Source organism: Musca vetustissima, unplaced genomic scaffold, assembly GCF_032173495.1.
Source record: "Musca vetustissima isolate MV318-11 ecotype Yass unplaced genomic scaffold, APGP_CSIRO_Mvet_v1 utg6013, whole genome shotgun sequence".
Classification (NCBI taxonomy): Eukaryota; Metazoa; Arthropoda; class Insecta; order Diptera; family Muscidae; genus Musca; species Musca vetustissima.
Genome location: NW_026889308.1, coordinates 757901 through 781951, shown reverse-complemented (window position 1 = coordinate 781951; position 24051 = coordinate 757901). Strand labels below are relative to the sequence as shown.

Here is a 24051-nt window from a genome sequence, read left to right as displayed (position 1 = left end):
AAGATTTTCGAGACGGATTATCACAAAAAGATATTTGCAAAAAGTATGGTTTGACGAAATCAACCGTCAGCTTCATTATAAAAAAGTTTACAACAATCGGAAAACTAGAAACTGTTCACTGCGGTGGCCGTCCAAGGGCCACAACATTGAAAGACGATGTAAGAATAGTTAGAGAATTCAAAAAATATCCGGATAAATCAGCTACGAGTGTGGTAGAAACTCTCAACTTAAGTATAAGCAGTCGAACCGTATAAAGAAGAGCATGTGCTGCTGGACTTAAAAGTTATCGAGCTGCAAAAAAGCCATTCATATTGGGAAAAATAGAAAAGCTCGAATAAAATTTGCCGAAGAACATACTAGTTGGTCTATACAGAAGTGGACCACAGTTTTATTTTCGGATGAATCAAAATTTAATTTAAAGTGTTCTGATTGAATGAAGAGAATACGGAGACCAATAAATAAGAGGTTAGATCCACGATATTGCCAATGCACATTAAAACATGGGGGAGGTAATGTGATGGTCTATGGTTGCTTTTCTGGAAATGGACTAGGACTCATACACAAAATAAATGGGATTATGGATAGATTCATGTACCAATAAATCTTTCAAAGTGTTATGCTTCCCCATGCAGAATGGAATATACCACTGGTATGGCAATTTCAGCAGGACAATGATCCCAAACACAACTCAAGGCATGTAAAAGATTGGTTTGAAAAAGAAGATATTCGAGTAATGAAGTGGCCAGCACAATCACCGGACGTAAATCCGATTGAAAATTTAATGGAAATAGTTAATAAAAATATAAATAGAGAAGGTGTGAGAGGAGATAAGAAAAAAAGTTTTTGAAGCCTTGGAAAATGCTTGGATTTCTATAGACAAAACAACGATAGACAACCTTATAGCTTTTCCACAAAATATTGATTGCATTGTTTGGTTTAATATGTTTTGTCGCGTGAATTTTTGACATATTTTTTTTTACAAAGATTGAATTTTTTATAAAATGTAGAATAAATCCTATTTGTTTTTAAAGAAGAATAGTTATGTTTTGATTTTCAATGCATATTTGTTTTTAAACTTGAATAATTTTATATGTTCATGAAGTCTAATGAAAATTTAAATTTAGTCCAATATGTTTTGTCCGATACTGTAAATATCTCTTACACACTTTAATTGAGAAGCTGTAGAAGTTTCTCTGTCCCATATAAAGTGGCAGTAAATTGAAAACTTAAAACGCATTTTCCGCAAAATCGCTTTTTTGCGTTATGCCAATTGTTGATATGACTAACTATACAGGAAAATCTGGATAAGTCGGATTTTTCGCTGATTCGGACTTCATTTCACTACTCATTGCGCATTCTATAATCCGAATGTTGAATTATATTTAATAAAAAACATAAAATATTATAATCATTAAATGTGTGGAAATTGAAAGGCATTTAAAAATCCTCGATAATCCGGATTGGGTTCTGCAATCATTTGTACGGATTAGCGAGAATTTTGTATTTGTATTGAATATTATTATTAATATTATTTTTTTGAAACGTCTTTACGCATCACCCTGTACATTGAAAGTAAGACGATGTCTAAAACTACGGATAATATAAAGAATGTGCAGTCTTCTGTGGATACACACATATACACATATCGACAATGCCTTGCTTCATCTTGTTCGGTATACGAGTATATGTCTGGCTGGCTGGCTGACTGACTGAATGCCTGTATCTAAGTATGTGCCAGTGTATGAACGTACTTGCATATCGCATTGACTATACATACAATAGTGTGCATAAGCACACGTACATACAGACATGTAGGATCGACATACAAACATCCAAATTCCATCCATATCTACATTGGACTGCCACTACCACTACTACTTGCTATACCACGACGAGTTTTTCTGGCACTGCTGTGCCGCCACAGTGTACGTTAGTGTGTATGCTGTTCGGCCATCCATCCATCTATCCACTCTGTCTGTCCGTCCACCTTGTCCGTCTGTATGTAGCGTTGTAGATTGTACCAGTGTGACATATACGAGCGCGCATTGCCGTATAGCCATGGCAGTGCTTTGATAGCTCAGCCCTTTAGATTCCTTCCAATAGTTCTCTGACGAAACACTGCCACAGCCGTACAGCAGAAGCGCCACAAAGTATGGCATTTTTCATACCAAGCCGATGCGTTACAAGGAATACCGTACTTTATGTACCGCACTCTATCCCCGCTCGCATATCCCATCAAGTCGTTCATTTGTCTGTACGCAGCGTCGAGTTTGACATTTTTCGGAACTTTATGGTGCGGCGCCCCATCAAGAACTCAGTTCTTCACGCCAGACATTTTGTCGAATCTCAAACTGAGTACTTCTTGGTGCGGACGCCACCATAAAGTTCGGAGAAATTCATGAAAACCCACTGTGAGCTTGGAAATTCGTTGGCTGATGGTGCGGTTCGCCCCAAAAAGTATCACTTTTCTCGACAATTCAAGTCGCGGACACAGATATCCCATACTTGCTGACATGCATATCGTTACAGGAGAGGTGAGTGGTGAGCAGTGTTGGTGTATAGCTGAATGCTTGGGTACACGTGTATGTGTGTGTGTGCGCGCTATTGAAAATGTTGGTTCCTCTGTTCAGGCAAACGTTGAGAGGAAAGAGTGGAGAGCCATGCCGCGAGAGTGTGAGTACATGTACACAAGAGTGGGTGAAATGTTCATGTATCTCATACCATCTCTTGATTTACTACTTGGCATCGTGGTATGAGTGAGTATCTATGTGAGAAGAAGATAAATTGCGACAAGTGTGAGTGTATTGGTGAGAACATGATTCCGCACAAAACAACATTCCTTTGATGTTTTCAGAAATTTGAAATGGCAGTGGAACGTTTTTCAACGCTTATATTGCATCCTGTGTCAAACACCTACCTACATATGTACATATGCCAGTGTATGTGTGTGTGTGTGGAAGGTGTTCAGGGCCCAGCCGGTGATATTCAGAAGGAACACAGATATCGCTATAGAATAGATGTGGGTGAAATTCCTTGACACTGAAAAAAGAGAAACACACTTCTAATTCAGCGGGAATTCACTAAGAGTAGATCACTAAGAGGGCCTACCGTGGTCATAAGAGAGCACATATTCAGTATTCAGCCAGCTCGGTAGTTATATGATGTGTAATGCAGTCGACATCGAATTTTTGGTTCCAAAACGGAACTATAAGGTTGTTTTGCAAATTTGGAATGCATCTTGATAATAAGCGCTGTATTCTGGTAAAATTGAATATTGATTATTGGTATTACACAATTGAAAATCTGATTATTATTTATACTGTCTAATAAATATATATTTTTAAATTGTCATTGGATCTAAAAATATCTGGTGGTGAACGCATCTCACCGAACGACAAACCTAATGTAGAAAATCTAAAGGGATGCATCAGTATGTAACGACGATTTTTCACATTCAGTACTTATAAATTACAACAATTTTTTTTTTCAAACCGAATGTAGTTACAAAAGACAACATAATATATATGTATTATATTAAGGTGAATCTGTCATCTGTATTTTAAAACCCCTGACCAATATTTATATAGAAAATGTCTGTTCTAACTCTTACTGAACTCTAAAAATGTTTACACATTTTTTATATCAACTTTATGTCTACGAGATTGTGGAATTAAATCATTTAGATTTTGAGTTTCGTGACGTTTGCTGCAAGACCGGCATACATCGAAAATCGTGATTTTTGATAACTTAACTTATTGTGTAAAAAATTCAGATGATTATATCATACACACTCTTATTGAGAAGCTGTAGAAGTTAATTTGTGTGATATAAAGTGTAAGCAAATTGACAACTTAAAACGCATTTTCTGCAAAATCGAAAGCTTTTCAAATGTATAAAGTGAAAATCAAAATCAGTTTTCACTTGTTCATGATTCTTTCAGGTTCGTGAGCAAGCAATATATATTGTTGAATATAATTGTTGAATTTAAGTAAATTGTTACATTTTTTGATGTCATCTATTTTCTTATGTAATCCACAAATGACCCACCTATTAAGAAAATAATTCATGTTTTGGTTTCATACTTGTCTTTATGGGTCCACATAGGAAAAATGTATGACAGATGATGGTCAAACCTCATAAAATACCATGTAGATCCCGCCACTGATTCTCAGCTGCTCCTTTAGTCCATGTCCATCTGTTCGTCTGTCCATTATAATTTGTAATTATGTAGGTACATGTAGATTTGGCTCTGGCCGAAGACGTTCCCTATTTTTTTTTTTGGTAATGATAGTCTAATTTAAATGGGATCAAATGGACCAAAATGGAAGGGGATCTGACGAGAGAAAACAAACTATTTGTCAGACAAATTTGTTTGTCTTTAAATAAATAGCCACCGATTTATTAAATTTTAAATTTATGTCAAACTTTAATATTTAATCTAAGTCTATTTTATTTCAATGACAATTTCCGAATTATAAATGCTCGATTTTCGCTTTTAGCTATACCAATTTTTATTATAAAATAATTATGTCTTTGGAAAGACTTAAATTGACGGAGTGTGATTCTGGAACAAATCGACGCTAAAAAATCTATTTGAAATCGCTACAAAACTAAATATACCGACTATACCAATGACACCATCCACAAATCGGGTGTCATAAAGACTATCAAAGTATTGCTGTTCATAATAGCTTACATAACACTATTTGGTTTGCACTAGCAATTTTCTTTTACTCCTTGCGATGTGTCTAGTAATGAGACCTGGCCAAAATCAGGCTGAGGCATCAGATTCTTTGGTCAGTTCGGAGGGGTTAGGTTAGAATTGAAGCGCACGACGGGGGAAGGAAATGTTCGGTCGATGTGAGGGAATAATTTTAAAAATGTTTTACGAAAATTCTTTGAATTTTCATTAAGGAGGCAGCTAGATGAAGGGTTGCTCGTTTCATGTTTTGCAGGGTGGGTCGGTGTCTGTTGGATGGTTGGTTTCATGTGCGCTACCAAACAACCAACCGCCTCCCCCACCTAAACGGCAACTTTAAGTTTTACATTGCCATCGCAATCGTGTCCGTGCGTATCCATCTGGATTTAATTTTGCTCGTATCTGTACTAGCAACTGCTGCTTCGCTTGGTGCCGTTTACTCAATTTCTGTCTTCTCAGCCCGCCGGCTGACTGCTTGGAACTGGGTATCCCCGCGTTCGTGCAGCAAGTGCCACACATCGATTTGTAAATTCGTTTCATATAAGTTACGCTTTTTAATGTGTACTTTGTTTCGTCTACTGGCATGAATCAGCTATCCAGCCAAGCAGGCAAGGACAAGAGGGCTGAAAACGGCAAGAAGGACTCTGATGCCTTGGCTGTTTACTGCCTGCCTTGCTAGATGGCCGTGGGTATCGCCATTTCTGTGTGTCTCGTTTCATTGTCGTTGATAAATTAAAGTAATGTGCAATGCGAAGGAAATGGGGAAAATGAGGAAAAGCACCCCTAATGCTCAGTATACACACAGAGGAGTCTTACGACTTTTCGTGTAATGAAATGGGCTCATATGCACACATTAAAGATACACTCGCGACCAAAATGACAGCAGCAAAGTGCCAGTCGTTGCCGTCAAAAATCGATAAATTTGAAACACTAATAGTCCACAATAAAACTTTATTTCGAGTTGGCAATATGTCCATGGTCGTGGCGAGTACTTTATTTTGATCGTTTACGTTTGTCGACAAATATCTCTAATTGTCGTATTTTTGTCGCAAACAAGATACAGAATCGATTACAACCAACAAATGGCAAGAACAAACCAATCATGGTGCACCATGTTTGCTCATCACTGTAAACTGTATTGTGGTGTGTGGTGTCTGAGCCAAATGTTATCATTGCTAAATGAAATTTTAGTTTAGTTTTGAGTCTTCCATCATAAATCAGTATTATACGAGTGACACCCTTTTCACAGAGTTTTACAGAAACGATGTTTGAGCAAACGACAGATACCCGAGGGATACTAGTTACCGTTTGGTGTATTCACCCCGTCGGTTTGTATGGAAAATGTATTTGAATAAAATATACAAGAGATCAGACGATTAACAGTAAATCGTTCGGATATTTCCTTACAACGAGGAGCCTAACGATAAGTTTGTTTTTGTAATAGAAAAAAATGTTAATATCACACCAAAGTCCACCCACCCACGCCACATATAAAACATATAGTCAATCAAAATGCATCCATATTTCGCCATTTATTTCAACATCGGTATTGCCTGATGTAAACATAAATTTCCTATATAAAAGTGTAGGGACATGAATACTCAAATCTTGAGTTATACACAATGTACCTTGTGTATGTATATAATTTGAGATCTTATAAAAAATAATGGGTTGGTTGGTGGGGGAGGTACCAGGAGGAGTGGACCAATAGTTCCCATCTTCAAACTTGATGTAGCCTTGGAAAATAGGTTGTGCAAACTTTGGTTCAAATAGGACATTTCATTAGCGAATTATTGGATTTATAAATATCGAAAATTTTGACCATTTGTGTGGGAGGTACAAGAGGGAGTGGACTAATGGGTCCCATCTTTCGACTTGACCTAGGCTTGGTAAAGATAATAGGTTAATCCGTTAAAATCGGATAGTCCGTTTGCATGTTATTATAAAATTAATTTTTAGCACAATTTTGACCATTTTGTGGGGAAGATACCAGAAGGAGTGGACCAATGGGTCCCATATTCAAACTTGATCTAGGTTTGGTAAAGGTAATAGGTTGTGCAAAGTTTGGTTCAAATGATTTACAGAATATATCAAATTTATCAACAATTCGTACTGTAAACTTAACTATTTGAAGACTTTATTTAGCACAATAGTATAGAATATCTTAATCGGTATGCTAAGCGAATATACCTGGTCTACGAAATATTGTATTTCATCATTTCAGCTTGGAAAGTTACTTTTCCCGATGATACTTACCCATTATAGATAAGACTTGTGTATTTTATTATTTTTAAGAATTTTTGCAGCTGCCGTCTCTCGGTAGAGGCATTGACAATGTAAATACAGTAAGCAACACAAATATCCAGCTATGACATCATCGAGATGCTCTTAAAAGAATCGCTCATAGTCTAAACGCAAATACAGAAATGTGCATGATTTCGCTTTACGGACTTCTAGCCAAAAACAAAACCCCGACAAAAAGTGACCTTGTACAGAGTGTTCCGAAAAGCGAAAACAACATGAAAACCAACTCTCACATAACATTGACGGAATGCCCGTAAAAACAAACCAAACACCGACAACAAACAGATATACATTCATGTAGAGTAGAGTTCATTCAGCATTTCAATTCGTATACAAGAGTGGGCCGAGACGACGACTTTATTGAGCTATACATTCCTATGCATGTACTTCCGAATGTGCATTCAACATCAACATTGACATCATAGTCGACTATTCGTACAACAAATACGACACATCCGGACAATTGTTAAAACGATTTAACACCTATGGAGGAGCGTTAGGTTGCCCCAATATATTGCCACAATCTTCGTCGATAAAATCATCGCCAATACTTGCATTTTTAAAATGTTTCAAGCATACAGTCACAATCAAAGGTATGCGTGCAGTGAAGTAAGCCATGTGGGTAAAAGCTTTATTTGTCCAAATGCCCAGAAAGAACTAAACAATTCTGCTTGGTTTGTGGCATTACTGCTGTCGCTTTCGCTGTGGCTGTTGTTGTTGTGCTACTTAGGTCTATTATTATTGTTGTTGTTGTATTAAGCGAACAATTTCACGAATTGTACATTTTGAATACGAAAACCAAAACAAATGACAAGCCAAGCTCAACCAACATAATGGCTACAAAGCAAATTTACAACAACTACAATAATAACAACAGCAAGATGACTAACAAATGTAGAAAAAAGAAAATTATTTCAAGGTCTTGTCTAACCATTTGAAGCTGTTATTATCCAACCAACCAACCAACCATCCAATCGACTGACTGACTAGCTGACAAACAGACCTGCGAGCTGAACTTCAACGCCAAAACGTCATTTGAATGCCAACAACAACATTAGCAACGTTGAACCAACTTCCAATGTTACTGCTGTAGGAGCATAACAACATCGAAATTCTTCTCCACTGGTGTGCTCCACTCTCGATTGTGGTTTCCACTGTGTTTTGTTTTTCTTTGGTCGACCTGACTCAGAGCAACAGCAACGAAACGGTGCTACATTTGTCGAATAGAAGTTCAGATACAAATGAATGATCAGATCAGATCAGAAAGTAACGCATAGAGACTCACCACAAGATTCTGAGGAAACCGAACTAAATAAGTGTGGTCACAAATCAAAAGGAGTGCTACAGCTGGATAGCATTGTTTAATGCCACTTTCTGCAATTCTGCGCATCGGCTGTTCTCTTTATAGAACACAATGGGCGAGACATTAAACACGAGAAAGGCCACGATTGCATTCAACGATAAATGCTCATGCATTGATGATGACTCATTTCCATGTATTGGACTGGTAATAGCTCAATTGGTAGGGTGATCCATTTCAAGGTTCCCTAACTTTTAAAGAACAAAACACAGAAGACTGTCAGTGTTGAAATGTTGGCAGCGGCTACGTCTCACATGGTCCCTACGTTCAGTCCAATCTTGCTTTTGCATGAAAATTTGCCTTATCAAAAGAGTGAACTTGTGTTACAATAAATGTTCAATAAATATTTAAAACCCGAACAATAAATTGTTATTCCTCAAAAATGTTTTGCTACAGCAGAAATGAATGAGCCTTTGCCTATTAATGACTATGAAAACTTTTAGTTCATGTAATTATTAAAAGTAGGTCACGCCAAATTCACTTAGAAATTATTTTTGTGAAAAAATGTTTTTTTTTATTTTTTTTTAATATATTTTATGGGATAAAAACTGTTATGCAATTTTCGTGGCTCTAAAGCCTGCGTATAATTAAATATTTGCCTTCTCAAAAATACGGCTGTATATCTGTAAGTCGATAATATTTGGTATTCTCATGTAGTTTTGAAATCTCCTATCATTTGCCCTAAACGAAGCGAGGTAACAGCTGCAGTACAAAGTACCCTGTCGTCGATGGCACGACACATCAGACGGAAACCGTTTTACACATGTTCAGTTTTCTCGTACTCAATTCAAATTCCCCCTTTTGACTCGTTCGTATATTTGCGTATGTCGGCTTGCACTATTTTTAATTTGGTAGCAAAAATACTTTTGGTCCACAAAATGTACGGTTTGTTCGCAAATACATTTAGGCTTAAATTATAAAATGAAATTATGTATTTTGGTCCACAAAATGTACTTTTGGTCCACAAAATGTACGGTTTGTTCGCAAATACATTTAGGCTTAAATTATAAAATGAAATTATGTATTTTGATGCATGTCATCCATCAGCAATGCATACTGGGCAACAATTCTCGATAGTTATGATTTGTTGTAAGTGTATATTTTTATTCATACTTGCTGCTTTGTTTTCCACCCCTACTCCGATTTACGAATTACTCCAAAAGAGAATTGGAATGGATCTAAGACAACACAACGTCATTGTTGTGGCTGCGACTTATGACAATACATTTTCAACAACGTCATACGACGAACAAAATCAACGATCAGGTAACAGTGTTTCGACCCGATTCAAATAACTAGATGTACATAATAATATTCTATATAAATTAAATATATTTCATTTGAAACGCATTTGGCATTCAGTTTAGTTGAACGTTATGCTTTGAAGCAATAATTGCACCATGCCTTTTAAAGCCACTCCACAATTTGACAACGACAAGCTGAACACTGTGTCGTTGCTGGGATGACAAAGGCAACGAATTCCACAACACGCACAACTCATACGAACATCCCATCACAATGCACAAAAGCTCGAAAAAAATAAAAGCCAAACTGAGGCAGACATCCGTCAGTGCGTGTAGGAAGACCCCAATACCAGTTGGCGACATACATGCAACCTTTATGCTGGCTGACACTAATAACAGACATGCATGCACGCACGAGGAATACATACGTATGTATGGCATTATGTGCGAGTGACAAAAAACTTAAAATGTTTTTTTTAATCAGACGGACACTCAAATCGATGTCTAAGTTTTCTGCCTATTACTGTTGTTCCAAAATATCGGCGAATGACGTGATGTGCATGAAATGACAAAAACAAAACGAAACGTTCTGGCAAATGCACTTTTTTCAAAGAATTCAATACCATAGAGGGGGATCTTGACATACAGGGACATACACAGTACTTCAATTCCGAGGGGCGAGGGGCGAGGCGGTTGCAATGGTAAGAAATAAATATTTCGGAGCGGACTCACGTTGCTAACATCCCTGGCGGAATATGAAAGACCAATGGAAAGAAGCCATTCAGATTTGTTATGCATATAGTCTACGATTACTCCGTTGTATTCAATAGAAGTCTGCTTTCTAACGCAATCTAAAACCCATAAACATTTATGACGCAAAAAGTCATAGTCAAAACGGCGAAACGTTTTGATTCATGAACTGGAAGTTAGGTTATGTCAGTTGTGTACAATCGGTGAATTTTCTTCGATAGGTTTGTCCATCAATCGTATACTCTCGGAATTCTCGTTTTCTTCTAACAAAATATAACTGTAATACGCGTGAGAACATTTAATGTCTCAACTGGTCGAAATGAGAACGAAAGGACACAATATTGCCTTTCCTGTTGTGTAGATTGTTTGTAAAAAATACGACGCAACAGCTGCTTGAAGCCGTCCTGAAGCGAAGGAGCAGCTGTCAGGCGGCCGATTAAAGCTTTGCCAAATTATGTTTCGTCTTTTGTGTGGCCATCGATTGGAAGATTCTCTGTGTGGTATTTTTATGCTCCTTTGGATTCCCTTTGTATTGAAACGCATACGCAATACATACATACAAAGACCAAAAGCAAAACGAAAGGTGATTAAAAAATAAAACTTTTGAACGACAATTTTCTAAACGCAAAGCTATTTTCATTTTGCTAGATTATTGATCTTTGCCATTTCTGTGGTGGTTTTGAAGTTGCTCATTTGTGTCTAGGTTGTTCCAAGACTCTAAGACATGTGGATAGTTCGAGTTGTGTTATTCTATCGCTCTCCTGTGTTTTATATTGGAAATGCCAAAAGCTGTTAAGCAATTGGTTCAATAAGGCCGGGTGATTTCAGTTTTGAGTGGTACCAAACTTTTATTTACATATGTATATGAAAAACGTTTCTTGATTCAGAACAATAATAAATGACACCTTTTCGAAACCAAGGAGTTTGGTCGTAAGTCACTCGAATTTGCTCGTTTATAACAGGGTCTATATAATAGGTCATCCAGTAAGACCAGCTGCTATCTACATTTTTTGTCAAAAAATTGGATTTCTAATAAAAAACCTTGTTGGCTATCAAAAGTATGTAAAATAATTTTTCTGTTTCAAAAACAAATGTGTAAAAATGCAAGAAATCAATTAAATCAATTAGTGTGAAAAATAAATTAATGGTTAAGAAAAAATTTGTGCGGGGTGCTATTTTTGTGATTCGTGTTGATATAGATATAGACAATAAATGTAGACGTAGGGTTGTATTATTGTAGGAATTCGCCTTCTGGGTGACCAGATATTTGGACCATGGTTTAGAATTTTGAAGAAATAGGCTGTCATTTTTTTAATTCAAATGTGTTCTGGTCCGAGCGTAATTACAATCCTGGAGTTCAAACTGTGGAGTGCAAAATTAACATTCTCACTATGGCGTATGAGAAACATCTCAATATGTATTGAGATGTTTCCCATACGCTAGGTGTTAACTATTTTCAGGACAATCTGTGCCTTAGCACTATATGCAAAATCAATATTCTGCTGTTACGTAAAAAAACTCGAATCATAATGGTTTTAAATTAAAATTCGATAGTTTCGGTTTGTTGTAGAGAACTCTTCAAAAGAGTGCAACTTACATATATGTACATACTTATGTATGCTATGCATATATTCTCATACACAGCTCATTTCCTTTGTGTCCTGTATTATAGATAAATATACGATCACATTATTCATCCTGCAACAGTGCATCAATATGTGACGTCAGCGGTGGGGGTAATTTGAAAACACCTTGTCCTTGTGTGGCGTGGTTTGGTCATTAGAGCACCTCCGGATGGTGGCCTGTGCAAATATGTATATACTTGCACAAGAATGCATGTCCACACATACAGGGTTTTTTGGAGTTATCATTTAGTGGCTAAGCTCTCCTTCGACAAACCTGCAACAACATAGTCCCACCGCCACCACCACCACATAAACCTAAATGTATACAAACATTGTTATACAAACACAAATAACCTACAAACGCACACTCACGTACTGTGGGACATATCGCCGTGCATGCAGCTGTGAATGCGTATATCATAAGCGTGTGCATACCAAGCGTATATGTTGTATCCTGTCAAGCTTTTAAAATACAAACAACGACTGACGGACATTATGATTTGTGTTTGTTTAAGGCTTTAAGCGCCACGAAGTATGCCTCCTCCAGTGTTTTTTGTTTGTTTCCGAATACAGTTGTGTCTGTCGGGGCAAATGTTTGAGTACAGCTAAGCTTTGGTGATGTGTAGCTCTTTATCCAAGAATAAGATCTGCGAATGTGGCCGAATAAGATCACCTGTGTAAAGCAGGGACTGGAAGGGAGTCTCTCTTTTCTGCTTTTTACTCACAAACTACTCTCAAAGAGAGCACACGTGCTGTGGTTTGCCTGATGCTAGTACAAATCCACTAAAGCTATTAAAGCAAACTGTGGTTTTGGGAATTATGTCTTTGTGCCGAAGGATATTCACATAATCACTTCCTGGCGAAGCTACACTTAATTGAACCAAGGACGAAACCTACTGAAATTGGTGAGAATCAGTTCACAGCTCATCCGATTGCGTAGACATCCGAACTTATTCCGTCGCTGGTCATGGAAGGTCAAAAGAATGTATGTAAATGGAGCGTCGTCACATATACATATAATCTCACAAATGCATCCGATAACAGTATTATTCAGTAGTAGGCATCATTGACAAATATTATAATACTGAATGCATGGGTTTTTTATTTTGAATTTTCTATCTGATATATCCAGATATCAAATTCAGTCCAGTCCGACTTTGGTCCTTTCCATTTGGGAATTCTTGTCTATTTGCGATAGTTTTTAAAGTTGAGACAAACACTCGATAGTTTTTATGGGGGATTTATTGTATCGTATGCAGTCATACGAAAATGAAACAAATCAATCGAAACAATTCGATATCTGCTGTCACAATTTACTACCTGACATGCGAAGGTAGGAAGAACATATACAAATTACGATATAATGATTTTGTCCCAATTTATATTAGGCGAATTTACTTGCCGGCAATTCTGGCAATTCGTTTTGTGTATTTTGTTTGTAGTGCCATAAGAATTGCCGCAGGAAAACTCACCTAATCTAAATCAGGACTTTGTAGTGTTTGACGAATTGCTGAAAGGTTCCTTTCATTTAAAAGTATATCCTATAAAAGTACACATTTCCCGTTAATCGCCCACTTACTATCCAAAACGTTCTAGCTTACAAAATTTCGTCTGTTCCCATACTGCTGAAATCTAGATTTTAACATTTTCTTTGATAGCATAAAGCAAAATTTGTTATTGTAGTAAAAAGTAGTAAATTCTTGCAGTGCGAACCTAAAACTGCTCCCTAAAATTAAGAAGAAAAAAACTTTGAAGCTATATCCATTTTATGGCAGAGGCGCTGGTTGGCAACGGAATGCTTTTCAAAACCTTGAAGACGTTTTTACGACTGGCGTGAACGATTACGATTTAAATGAAATCCTCGCCGACGTACTAAATACAAAGGGACTATTCGAAATTTTGAATTTCTGCTTTATTACAATGGAGAAACTGCAACTTTAAATTGCAAAAATTTATTAAATTTATGTAAATTTAAATTTGTTAAAAGCAGCCAAATGGTCGCCTCTACGATATTTCTATGCCGATAGTCAGCTTGCATTGCGAAAATCCATGGGTCGCATTGTGTGGGTACGTGGGAGTTGTACAACCACGCACACACACACACACTCACAAACACTCTCCCAGACCCAATTGATATCTCGGCACACGAACAATGAATGCTGACTATTATTATGCATATTTTATGGGAAAAGTTTCGTTTTTTCTTTTCAAATAAATTTTAAATTTTAATTTAATTCTTTATTATATAAAAACTCTTTCGTTTCATGTGCGTTCTGTCTCTATCTCTGTCTCGCTTTCGTTCTACTACACTCTCTTTGCCGCTGTCACTTAATTTGTATAGTGGGGGGAGCTGAGGAGCTCACAACGCTGCTCACACTCACATGTCAACACATACGGACACACAGTTGGATGGATGGAGTTTGTTGCTATTGCCATTATCAACGTAGTTGTTGGAACTGCTGCTACGCCTACACACGCACGCACGCACGAACACACACATACGCACTCACAGGACATTGAAGTTTTTGCTTTTGTTTTTCCCTCTGTTGTTTGAAAAATGAGTTGCATTATCGCACGCATAATGTTGTTGATGGTGATTTTGGCATAGTTGTTGCAGCAACTGTGTGTGGCTGTAGTTGTTGTTGCTGTTGCAGCTGACACTAGGGCTGTTGCCTTAGCTGTCATTTCGGGCTATGAATGCGATGGCGACGATGATGCAGGACCTTTACACATCCTGCTTGATATCAGATTTTCCCAATAAAATTAAATATGCCAGCGTACATTGTGGCCGAGGAAGACCGTACACGCCGTATATTGCATAATTTATTTCGCAGCATCTATTCTCACAATAAATAATTCGGCCATGGCAAGCGGATTATAATTTGTGTCGAATAATTTTAGATCTAGCCAAATTTGCTGAGCAAATGCTTTGATATCTAAAGAGTGTTCACAAGATTTTCGTAAGCATTCAAATGGCCCTAAGGTTGGGCAGAGCTGTTGATTCAATATTGTAAAATAGTTGGCAGTTGTGCTTCCTATTATGCCTGCGACGCATATTCCAGAGTAAAGGACCTACTTTATTATGTTCCTGAAAACGAGTTGATATGTTTGGATGCAGGCATTTGTATTAAACAAATAGTATGTATGTATCTATATAGTTTATAAGTATTATCAGACTGACATTCATATTAATGGCAATACATGCCTGTGCCTATGGACACACGACGAATGTGCGTTGGGAAGTGTTGCATTGAAGTGAACACAACAGATGTGTACATAATGATAACAGATATATATGTATATATATATATACAGTAAAAACTCGCTAATCCGGATAATTGATTGCAGACCGGATGTGAGTTTTATTAATTGGTTTAAATTTATATTAATTTGGAGATAATATAATTATTTTTATGTTTTTATTAAAAATGAAAATTATTCATTTCAAAAATATGAACTTTGAATATAATAGGTACCATTTTCAATAAAATTTGCAAAGATTTTTTTTAAATAAAAAGTAACGTATCTTTACAATCCGGATTTTTGAGTCAAATAGGTCAATCAATCCGGATTATAGGATACGCAATGGATTGTGAAATGCAGTCCGGATTACCGAATAATCCGGATTGTCGAGGTCCGGATTATCAAGTTTATACTGTATATATATATTTACGTGTGTGTAATTGAAGTGTGTAATCAAATACACACGAATTTTCTTTAATCAAAGCGTTGCCCTGAGTTATCTGCAGTTTCAATGGAACGAACGAGGTGAGGTGAGATATCTAGCTGGAAATGTAGGTCTAGGTTCCATTGGAAAGTCAGGTAATCGATAAAAGTTAAATGCACAAAAGAACATGCTGTCTCACCTACATAACTTCGCTATTTAATTTAAGGATGCACGCATTGTATGTAAACTTAGCCGTCTTATGTATTGCAATGTATATAATCATATATGCAACTGCATTCCAGCGTTTGTAGTCTTTTATGTGCGTACATAACATAACTGTATACATGTGTATGTGTCATGGTAAATGAAAATAATATATAGGGGATTTGTTAAATTCATGTATACACATAAGTACATAGCTGCCCATTCATATGTATGTGTGCGTCTATATGCTGTTTCCTATATGTACGTTAGTTTGCCGATGTGTTGGTCTTTTTACGCACTTTTGCACGCACAAACCATATCAGCTTTTATTCGTTAATGCCACATCGACATCGGAAGAGATGTATGTGTGCAAACATACACACACGTATAGGCACAGATGTCTGTACGAGCGTGTGTACTGCTTTGTTGATTGTTGCCCAGTGTCCGACCACATTACATAAAATAAATTTACACTAAAATATATATGCATGCGGTGAAGTGCGTACATAAAGAACTGCATCATGGACTGACTGACTGCACTCCGAAACCATCACCATCACATTCGCCACCAACAACAGCATCATCATCGCCAGCATCGCGCTGTATTAAATATCCAAATATCCTTCATGTCATATATATATATATATATATATATATGAGCTTATAAAAATACAATCACACACTTACATACACGTTCATATATGCGTAGGCAGACTTATGTTATATCGGTTTACTAAATAAACAATGAGAATTTTCACAATTTTAGTACAGATTAAATCGGAAGCGTTTTTGTGTACCGAATATATATGTGTACCGAATACAAAAAAAAAACATGTCCAGAAATATAGCTAGTTGAGAGAGTTACATTGGACAATGGTGGATTGACATGTTGCAAAATTCCGTTGCAGAACCTGCAAAAATCGACGATTTTTAATTGTACAGGAGCCGTTGTCTTGTCCTATAGTATCTACAATACAATTTATATATATGTATATATATATATATAGTAGAATTCCGATTTAACGATTATGCGATTTAACGAACAATGGAGCATTTGTATTACCTTGTGAACCTTATATAACGATGTTTGTACTCAATATAACGATCTGACACAAATACGAAAGGCCTAGTTTTCTATTGCACTCTTTTTTTCTATAAAAATAGTCTGAAGATTTCTCATTGGATAATGAGAATATCAACAAAAAAATATAATCGGGAGGAGCTATACTCCTTGAAGATCCACACAACCAAGCTACTTTAAAACCTTTTTAAAAACTATTGCTCCTACACAATTTTTAGCATTTTTCCCTAATGAAAATAAAAATGAAATGCACATTTTGATACAATACTAATAATAACTTATAAATAAATAAATATAAATAATATGCAGTTTTAGTATGGAAAACATGTCATTCGATATAACGGTATATTCGATTAGCGATGAGGGCTGACAATATATAAATCGTTATATCGAGATTCTTATATATAATGTCCTTTAGTTATAGGACCTAAAATGAAAATGATGTAATTTTTCACACAAGGGTCGCTCTATATTGACAAATCTTTATCAAAACCTACAAGTTTTAGTTCGTGGCCCTTATACTCTTCGCAGGATAAAACTACAAAGAATTTATATCATAATTTAGGCCCTTGGAGCAGATAACAAATCTTCGCCCAAAATCAATCGGAAAGGGATCATTATAAAAAATATCAATATAATTGCGAACTGTGTTTAAATTTCTAAACATTTTCAGACGAGTCGATTTTTCCACTTCTAGAAACATTTAATACATCCACAATATAGCACAAATAGTGCACCGCTTTCAGCTAACACCGAAGATGCTTCAATTATGAAATTAGTCGTGATTTATGTACGCGATTAAATCGGTTTCTTAAATGTCCTCTTCTTCGCATATTTCACAAATCTTTGAGGGAAGACGAAGACCGACATAGTTAAAGCAGTTTACAACAAAAATGAATTACAAAAATATTTTACATGAAATTATTAATACGCTTATTTTGTTATTATCTTTATTACATCTTTATCCATTATATTATCTTGAAATATTCAACGTACCGCTAGCACTACCTCATTATTATTATTCTCAATGTGCTAGATTTATATAAATAAATAAATGTGGAATTACGTTAAGGAAATCGATTAACTACAAAAACGGTGAATAAATGTCATTGAATGGTGTCAACTTATTTTGAATCGATGCATATAATGTAGACCAAATTTGAAGAGCTTATAACCAGGGTGCGTATTACGAAATGCAACGCTTAAAAGGCATTACAGTAACAAAAATAGGAATGAGGATAAGATAATGTCGAATTAGATTAAATCGATAATGATTAATCTATAACGTTTTATTTGAAATCAATGGTGAAATGCAACGTTTAACTGCTATAAAAGAGCCAGGAAAAGTGCAAAGAAATAAGTTGGAGTAAATACCTACATAAGTACCCACCTTTCATCATAATTCCGAAATAAATTCGTGTAGAAGCAATGACCTTACATTGGTATTAGCGAAATAAAAATACCTGTAAGTTAACAACCCCAACTCTGGTATAGGATAAAGGTTTGCAACGACCACCTTTTGAGTTTCAGTACTTTGAAGGTCTAAGGGCATTTCTAACCGAATGGACAGTAAGTTCAACAGCTTTTATAGGCTCTCCTTAAAATTAGATTCAGTAATCAGAAATTTGTTAGTCATAGATATACTCTGCTTTAATTGGCATTTCTCGTTTTTTTTTTTTTTTTTTTTTTTTTTGATAGGGACTTTTCTTGCTGAAAATAGTTCGTATATGTCTACCCATTCCATCCATTTCAATTTCCCTGTCATTTGTAACTCCATATTTGTTGGGTGTCCATTTAATGCAAATATGGAAAATTGTAATTTCGGAGAGAACAAAAAGTTCAGCCAGGCCGAACTTTTTCGGATCGTGTTTGTTCACTTGCTTATAATATTAATATTTCCCCTTGCCATCAAATAAAACACTTATGAAAAATAGATTTTTTTATATGATGATTTTCATTTGGTATATTGTATTGAGTTCATTTTGTATTTTTTTTTCTTGTTTTTTTCTTTTCTTTTCTTTTGTTTTTTTTTTAATTTAATTTAATAATAGGGATTAGACTAAAAAACAAACTTAAACAATTGTTTTATGTTTAATTAGAATACGATTTACATAAGAACTAAAACTTAGTTGAAGATAACCTGAATAACTTGTAAAATAAAACTAGGACCTTTCTTTTTCGTCGTTCTTGAAAATGAAATAATTATACAAAATACAATAAATCATAAATTGACAAAGTAGTTATGAACAAAATAAGGCAAACTGTGCTGAAATCGAAAACCAGGCTCGAAATGAAACAGGAATGGCCTCAGTTCAAACTGGTTTCGATTTTCAAACTACATATATAACTAGAAGAAATTATACATACATACAATTACATACATTGGCAAATACATATACACAAAAATAAAAATAATACAATTTGACTAACAGTCCTCATTGCTCTCTCTAACAGTTTAGCTTTGTTGTTGTTGTGGTTGTTGTTATTGTTATGTTCTCATCAAAAATATACTTAACTTAAAATATTACATATTTCATTAATAATTATTATAATTTCATATATCACAATAGAAAAAAGAATTTTTGGATGTTCATTATTTTTTTTTTCCAGCTCTCATCCAAATACAACACATAAAACTAGAGCCAAATCCAGTTATCCGTTTCTAGTGTCAGGATAAAGTTAGTGGACTAAGACGAACAACCAACTAAGGATACAAGTTACCCCATTCGATCTTTACAAATTATTGCAAGGAATTTGGAGAAGACTTCCTTCCTTTCTTTCGTATATTTACAAATGTTTCTGTGTGGCGAGAGCCGATTTCTCCCTATTCGAAACTAAGGAATAAAGCACTTGAGAGTATCGCTTGTTTCGTTTACATGCGTAAAATTGAATAAATGTTTTAGTGTATAAGTGTATGTGTGTGTGAGTGGGTACATTGCATGCTTGTAATTTTCCGACAACCAACAACTAAAAAACAGTTACAAGGAAATATTCTTATTTTTGAAACTTCAAATCGGGTACAAAGACAACGGCGCAACTGGAATATGACGTTGACTCGAAAATAACCAACAGATCACACGTTGCAGCACACGCACATGCGCATTAATCACTTCCAATGGCTGTGCTCATGGAGCAAATGTAATAGGTCGGAGGGAGTCGCTGTGTCGTCCCCAAATAAGAAAAGCAGGCCGAATTTAACAACAAAGAGAGGAGACGGTTGGAGAGTCTATTTTTTATTATTTAGGTAATCGTGTCCGACCGACCGCCAAGATCGTAACCGATGTCTTTGTCATTTGTTTTGGTTTTGCCAGTTGCGCCGTAAGCTACTTTTCTGTTGTTGTCATCCTCTACCACTTTGTCGATTGTTATGAAGCTTGCCCAGCTATTCCCCTTCCCGACGTGAAATGCATTGCCGTGCAAAACCGCCGCACCCAGGAGACAACTTATATCGCTAGCCCGTAACAAATGCAGTATGGGCAAGGTGAGCTCAGATGCGCCAACAATAATAGAGATTATAGCCGAAGGGGTTTGATATTCGAAAAAGCTCCGGCAGCAAAGGCGTCCGTTCCCCCAAAAATTACTTAAACTCCCTCCCCTACTGATTCGAATAACATTTCAGAATAACCCCGTCTCTGGTTCTTGTTTGCGTTGCTGATTTGTTACGAAGCGTATTTATTATGGGGGGTACCAGTTCCAGCGCAAAACGAAAAATAACAAAATACTCGAATTGCTCTGCTCTGTTGGTGTGCTTGGCGTGTCATATTCATCGTACTTTGCCTCGGTTTCTGGTTACTTGTTTCTAGTCAGATACGGGTCCGGTTTAGTCGGTCCCATTGTTTGTTTTCAGTCCGTCCGTGCGGCTGGTGTGTATGACGACTTGGCCTGTATTTGTGTCGGCTTTGCTGTTACTCTTCGCGTTTGAGTGTGTGTGTTTGCGACTGTCTCCCTAGCTGTATTTCTTTCTGTCCGTCCGTCCGTCCGTCTGACTGGCGAGCCTGCATGCATTTCGATAATGTTCAGGCTGCTATTGATGTTGCTGTTGTTGTGTTTTTGTTTTTCGTTTCTTCTTTGTGGTGTTCTTCTCGCACATTGTTTCCCCATTGTAACTGTTTTCAACTTTGCTTTTGAGCACATTTTTCTTCCACACAGATACATACATTCATACATACGTGTGCATGTTTGTTTGTAGACGGTGTGGTTCTCCTCCTCGTCGTCGTCGTCACTGCTGTTGTCGTTGGACGTTTAGTTTTACTTTTTGTGAAACACGACGGCGACGGTTTTTTTCTTCGTCTTCTATGTTATGGCATATGAAAGCTATGAAGTTTCTGTTTTAATTTAAAAATACGTATTTCCATGAACGCAGGTAGGAGTGTGTGTGTGTTTGTGTACATGCATATACTATGCCCTGTCTTAATCCCCACTTCGATGCATTGCTCGAGTTAGACGTCTCGAAATAAAAAAGCAATACAACGCAACGCAAAGGGGTAGAAATTCACAGTAACAGGTTTATACGGACGGACGTAATTTCAGATTCGTATGTATGGACCCACGTATGTTGTATAAAATGATAAAAAGTATCGTATTCCGAACTAAGAAATACTCTTTGTTTTGTGAAAACCGCTGTGCACCTGCGTCGTTCCGAATGCTTTGGTACTTCTAGTCACTATTCCCCATGATGTGTCCCAAACTTTTTACGTTTCTGATGCAAAAGGACTCGTTTTACTCGATATCTACCAACTACTTTCTGTCCCGTAGCTACACTTGAATCGAGCACAGAACAACAAAAACTTAGACGTCGTACGTCGAAATGACATGAAGGTAAGGCTACACGCATGCATCAATTGGGGACGGGTATATCTGCTTGCTTTTCGTCTTACAAAAGCCTGCACCAGGCTAAACACATGCAAGCATACACATATACTCACACACCCATGCACGCAACACACAAAGGTGTTTCGTAAGCTGCACAACAACAAAAATGCTAATGCCCTCGAAACAAAAACAAAATTCGAAATTTAAAATAAAAGCTAAACTTGTATTGTTCGTATACGGCTTGAAAGATATCCATCGACTGTCTGCTCGCCCGAGCCTGGTGAATGTGGGTTGGGGTACAGGCTTATTTGGCTGTGTATGTGTGTCCGTGTGTTTGGCCCTGGCGCATCGCCGAACGGAGTCAAGCTGAGTGTATTGACGCCCTTTTGTAATTCGGAATTGGAATTCCGGGGAAAACGCATCGTCATCGTCGCAGCCGTGGTGCTTGTTTTGCTCTGTAGAAAGGAGAAAGGACTTCTTGTGGCTGACGATTGGTGCGTCAGTTGATTGGTGTAGAGGCCCTACGGTAAATCGGCGACGGTAGCGTACATTGAATGGCTACACCAGCGGCTCTGTGCCGATGGTAGTGTTCGTCGTTATTCCTTGGCAGAAATGCATCAAAAACTTTGGCGTGATGCTGCACGTCCTGGTCGGGGTGTTGGTAACGTAATTTGGTTGCGGCCGCTGACCTGTGCTTTATGGTGTCACCTGTGTGTGGGGTCGAAGCACATCATCTCACAAGCCATAGTCCGAGATTTAGCTTGACTAATTTGGGTAGCTTCATTATGACGTCGATTCCCTTGGACGATAGTTGCGTGCAGCCGTATAAGTCGATCGTCTTTAGGTTTGTCAGTTCCTCCGCCAAAGTTTGTAGACCCTTGTCAGTGATTCGCGAGCATTGACCAATGTTGAGGTGTTCGAGATCGTTTAGCGCTTTGGCAATTTTGAGCATCCCCTGGTCTGTTATTTGGCATTGATTGAGCGACAGGGAACGGAGTCGGTAGAGGCCTTGTGCGATGTGCGTTAGGGCTTGATCGCTGATTTTGTCGCAGAAACTTACGTCGAGAGAAGTAATTCCACTGCCTCCCTCTGTAAGGTACGCCATTCCGATGTCGGAAATGTTGTCGCAGGAACGTAGATTCAGCTGCTCCAGTTTGGGCATTCGCGCCAAGTGTTTAAGTCCACTGTCGGTTATGGAGACGCAGAAGCTTAAGTTGATGGATTTTAGTGACGTTAGACCTTGTGCTATATGACCCAATGCTTCATCGCTAAGCCTCTGGCAGTCTTGCAGACCCAAGTACTCCAACTCAAGGTTGCCTTCTGCCGTGGACTTGTTTAGACCTGCAAGATGGCCTATACCTTGGTCACTTATGTGCCAGCAGGAACGTAAATTAAGATGCTTTAGTTTTTTTAGACCCCACGCAATCAGCAGTAGACCAGTATTGGTGATATTGCAACAACCGCCAAGTTCCAGGGTTTCAAGGTTCTTCAGGTGTTGGGCAATGCGGCCCAAACTTGTGTCAGTGATTTGCTTGCACAGCGACAGGTCCAGAACCTTTAGATTTGGGAGATCCACAGAAAATGCATGGCCCAGATTAACATCGGCGACGTTGAAACAACCACTGAGATTGAGAGAGGTTAGTGCCGGAACTCCCATGACCAGATCTTTTAACGATCGCCGCAACGATAATATCTGAACTTTCTTAATACCACGTTTGACCAGACAGTTGAAAAGACTAGGACTTGATCGTTTCAAATGCAGCTTGGCTTCAACTCCCTTCCATATACTTTTGGAGTAGGCAACATCTCGCCATGTTGTGCACACTTGCGCGGCTCTTCCCAAATCCTTCACCGACAATTTGTCGAATATCATTTCTAGTATTTCGGGAAAGAGATTCGTGATTTGCAGGCCCTCAGCGGGAGCTGGACTTTCTGGGGAGGCTGGTCTCTGTTGCATGTGGTGGTGATGATGATGCTGCGCATGTGCTGCAGCCGCTGCTGCTGCTGCCGCCGCATGTTGGAGGTACAACGCGGGTGGTAATGTTTGCAGCTGGGGGCGATGATGCAAAGCATACGGCGTGAAACGCAGCAGATGATGAGCTGTTCGTGTGAGGCCGGGCAATTCAGTCTGTTGATAGAGGTGATCGTCCATGCTCCAAGCTGCTGCAGCCAACTGTGTGGCCGTAGGGAGACCATTTGAGCCTCCGCCACCGCCGCCCCCGTGGTAGTTGGTCAAAGCGGCGGCAGTCTGCAGAGATAATGTAGTCTGATGATGGAAGGGTAGTATTTCCGTATTGGTGGCCAT

At 37.6% G+C, this 24051-nt stretch overlaps 1 protein-coding gene across 1 annotated transcript; it reads right to left on the bottom strand.

Annotated features, from left to right (window-relative positions):
• Positions 1-22463: 22463 nt before the first annotated feature.
• Positions 22464-24051, bottom strand: LOC133337048 (F-box/LRR-repeat protein 14). The gene has a single exon (XM_061545311.1). The coding sequence runs from the start codon at positions 24049-24051 to the stop codon at positions 22477-22479; it is 1575 nt and encodes a 524-aa protein (XP_061401295.1). The 3' UTR covers positions 22464-22476.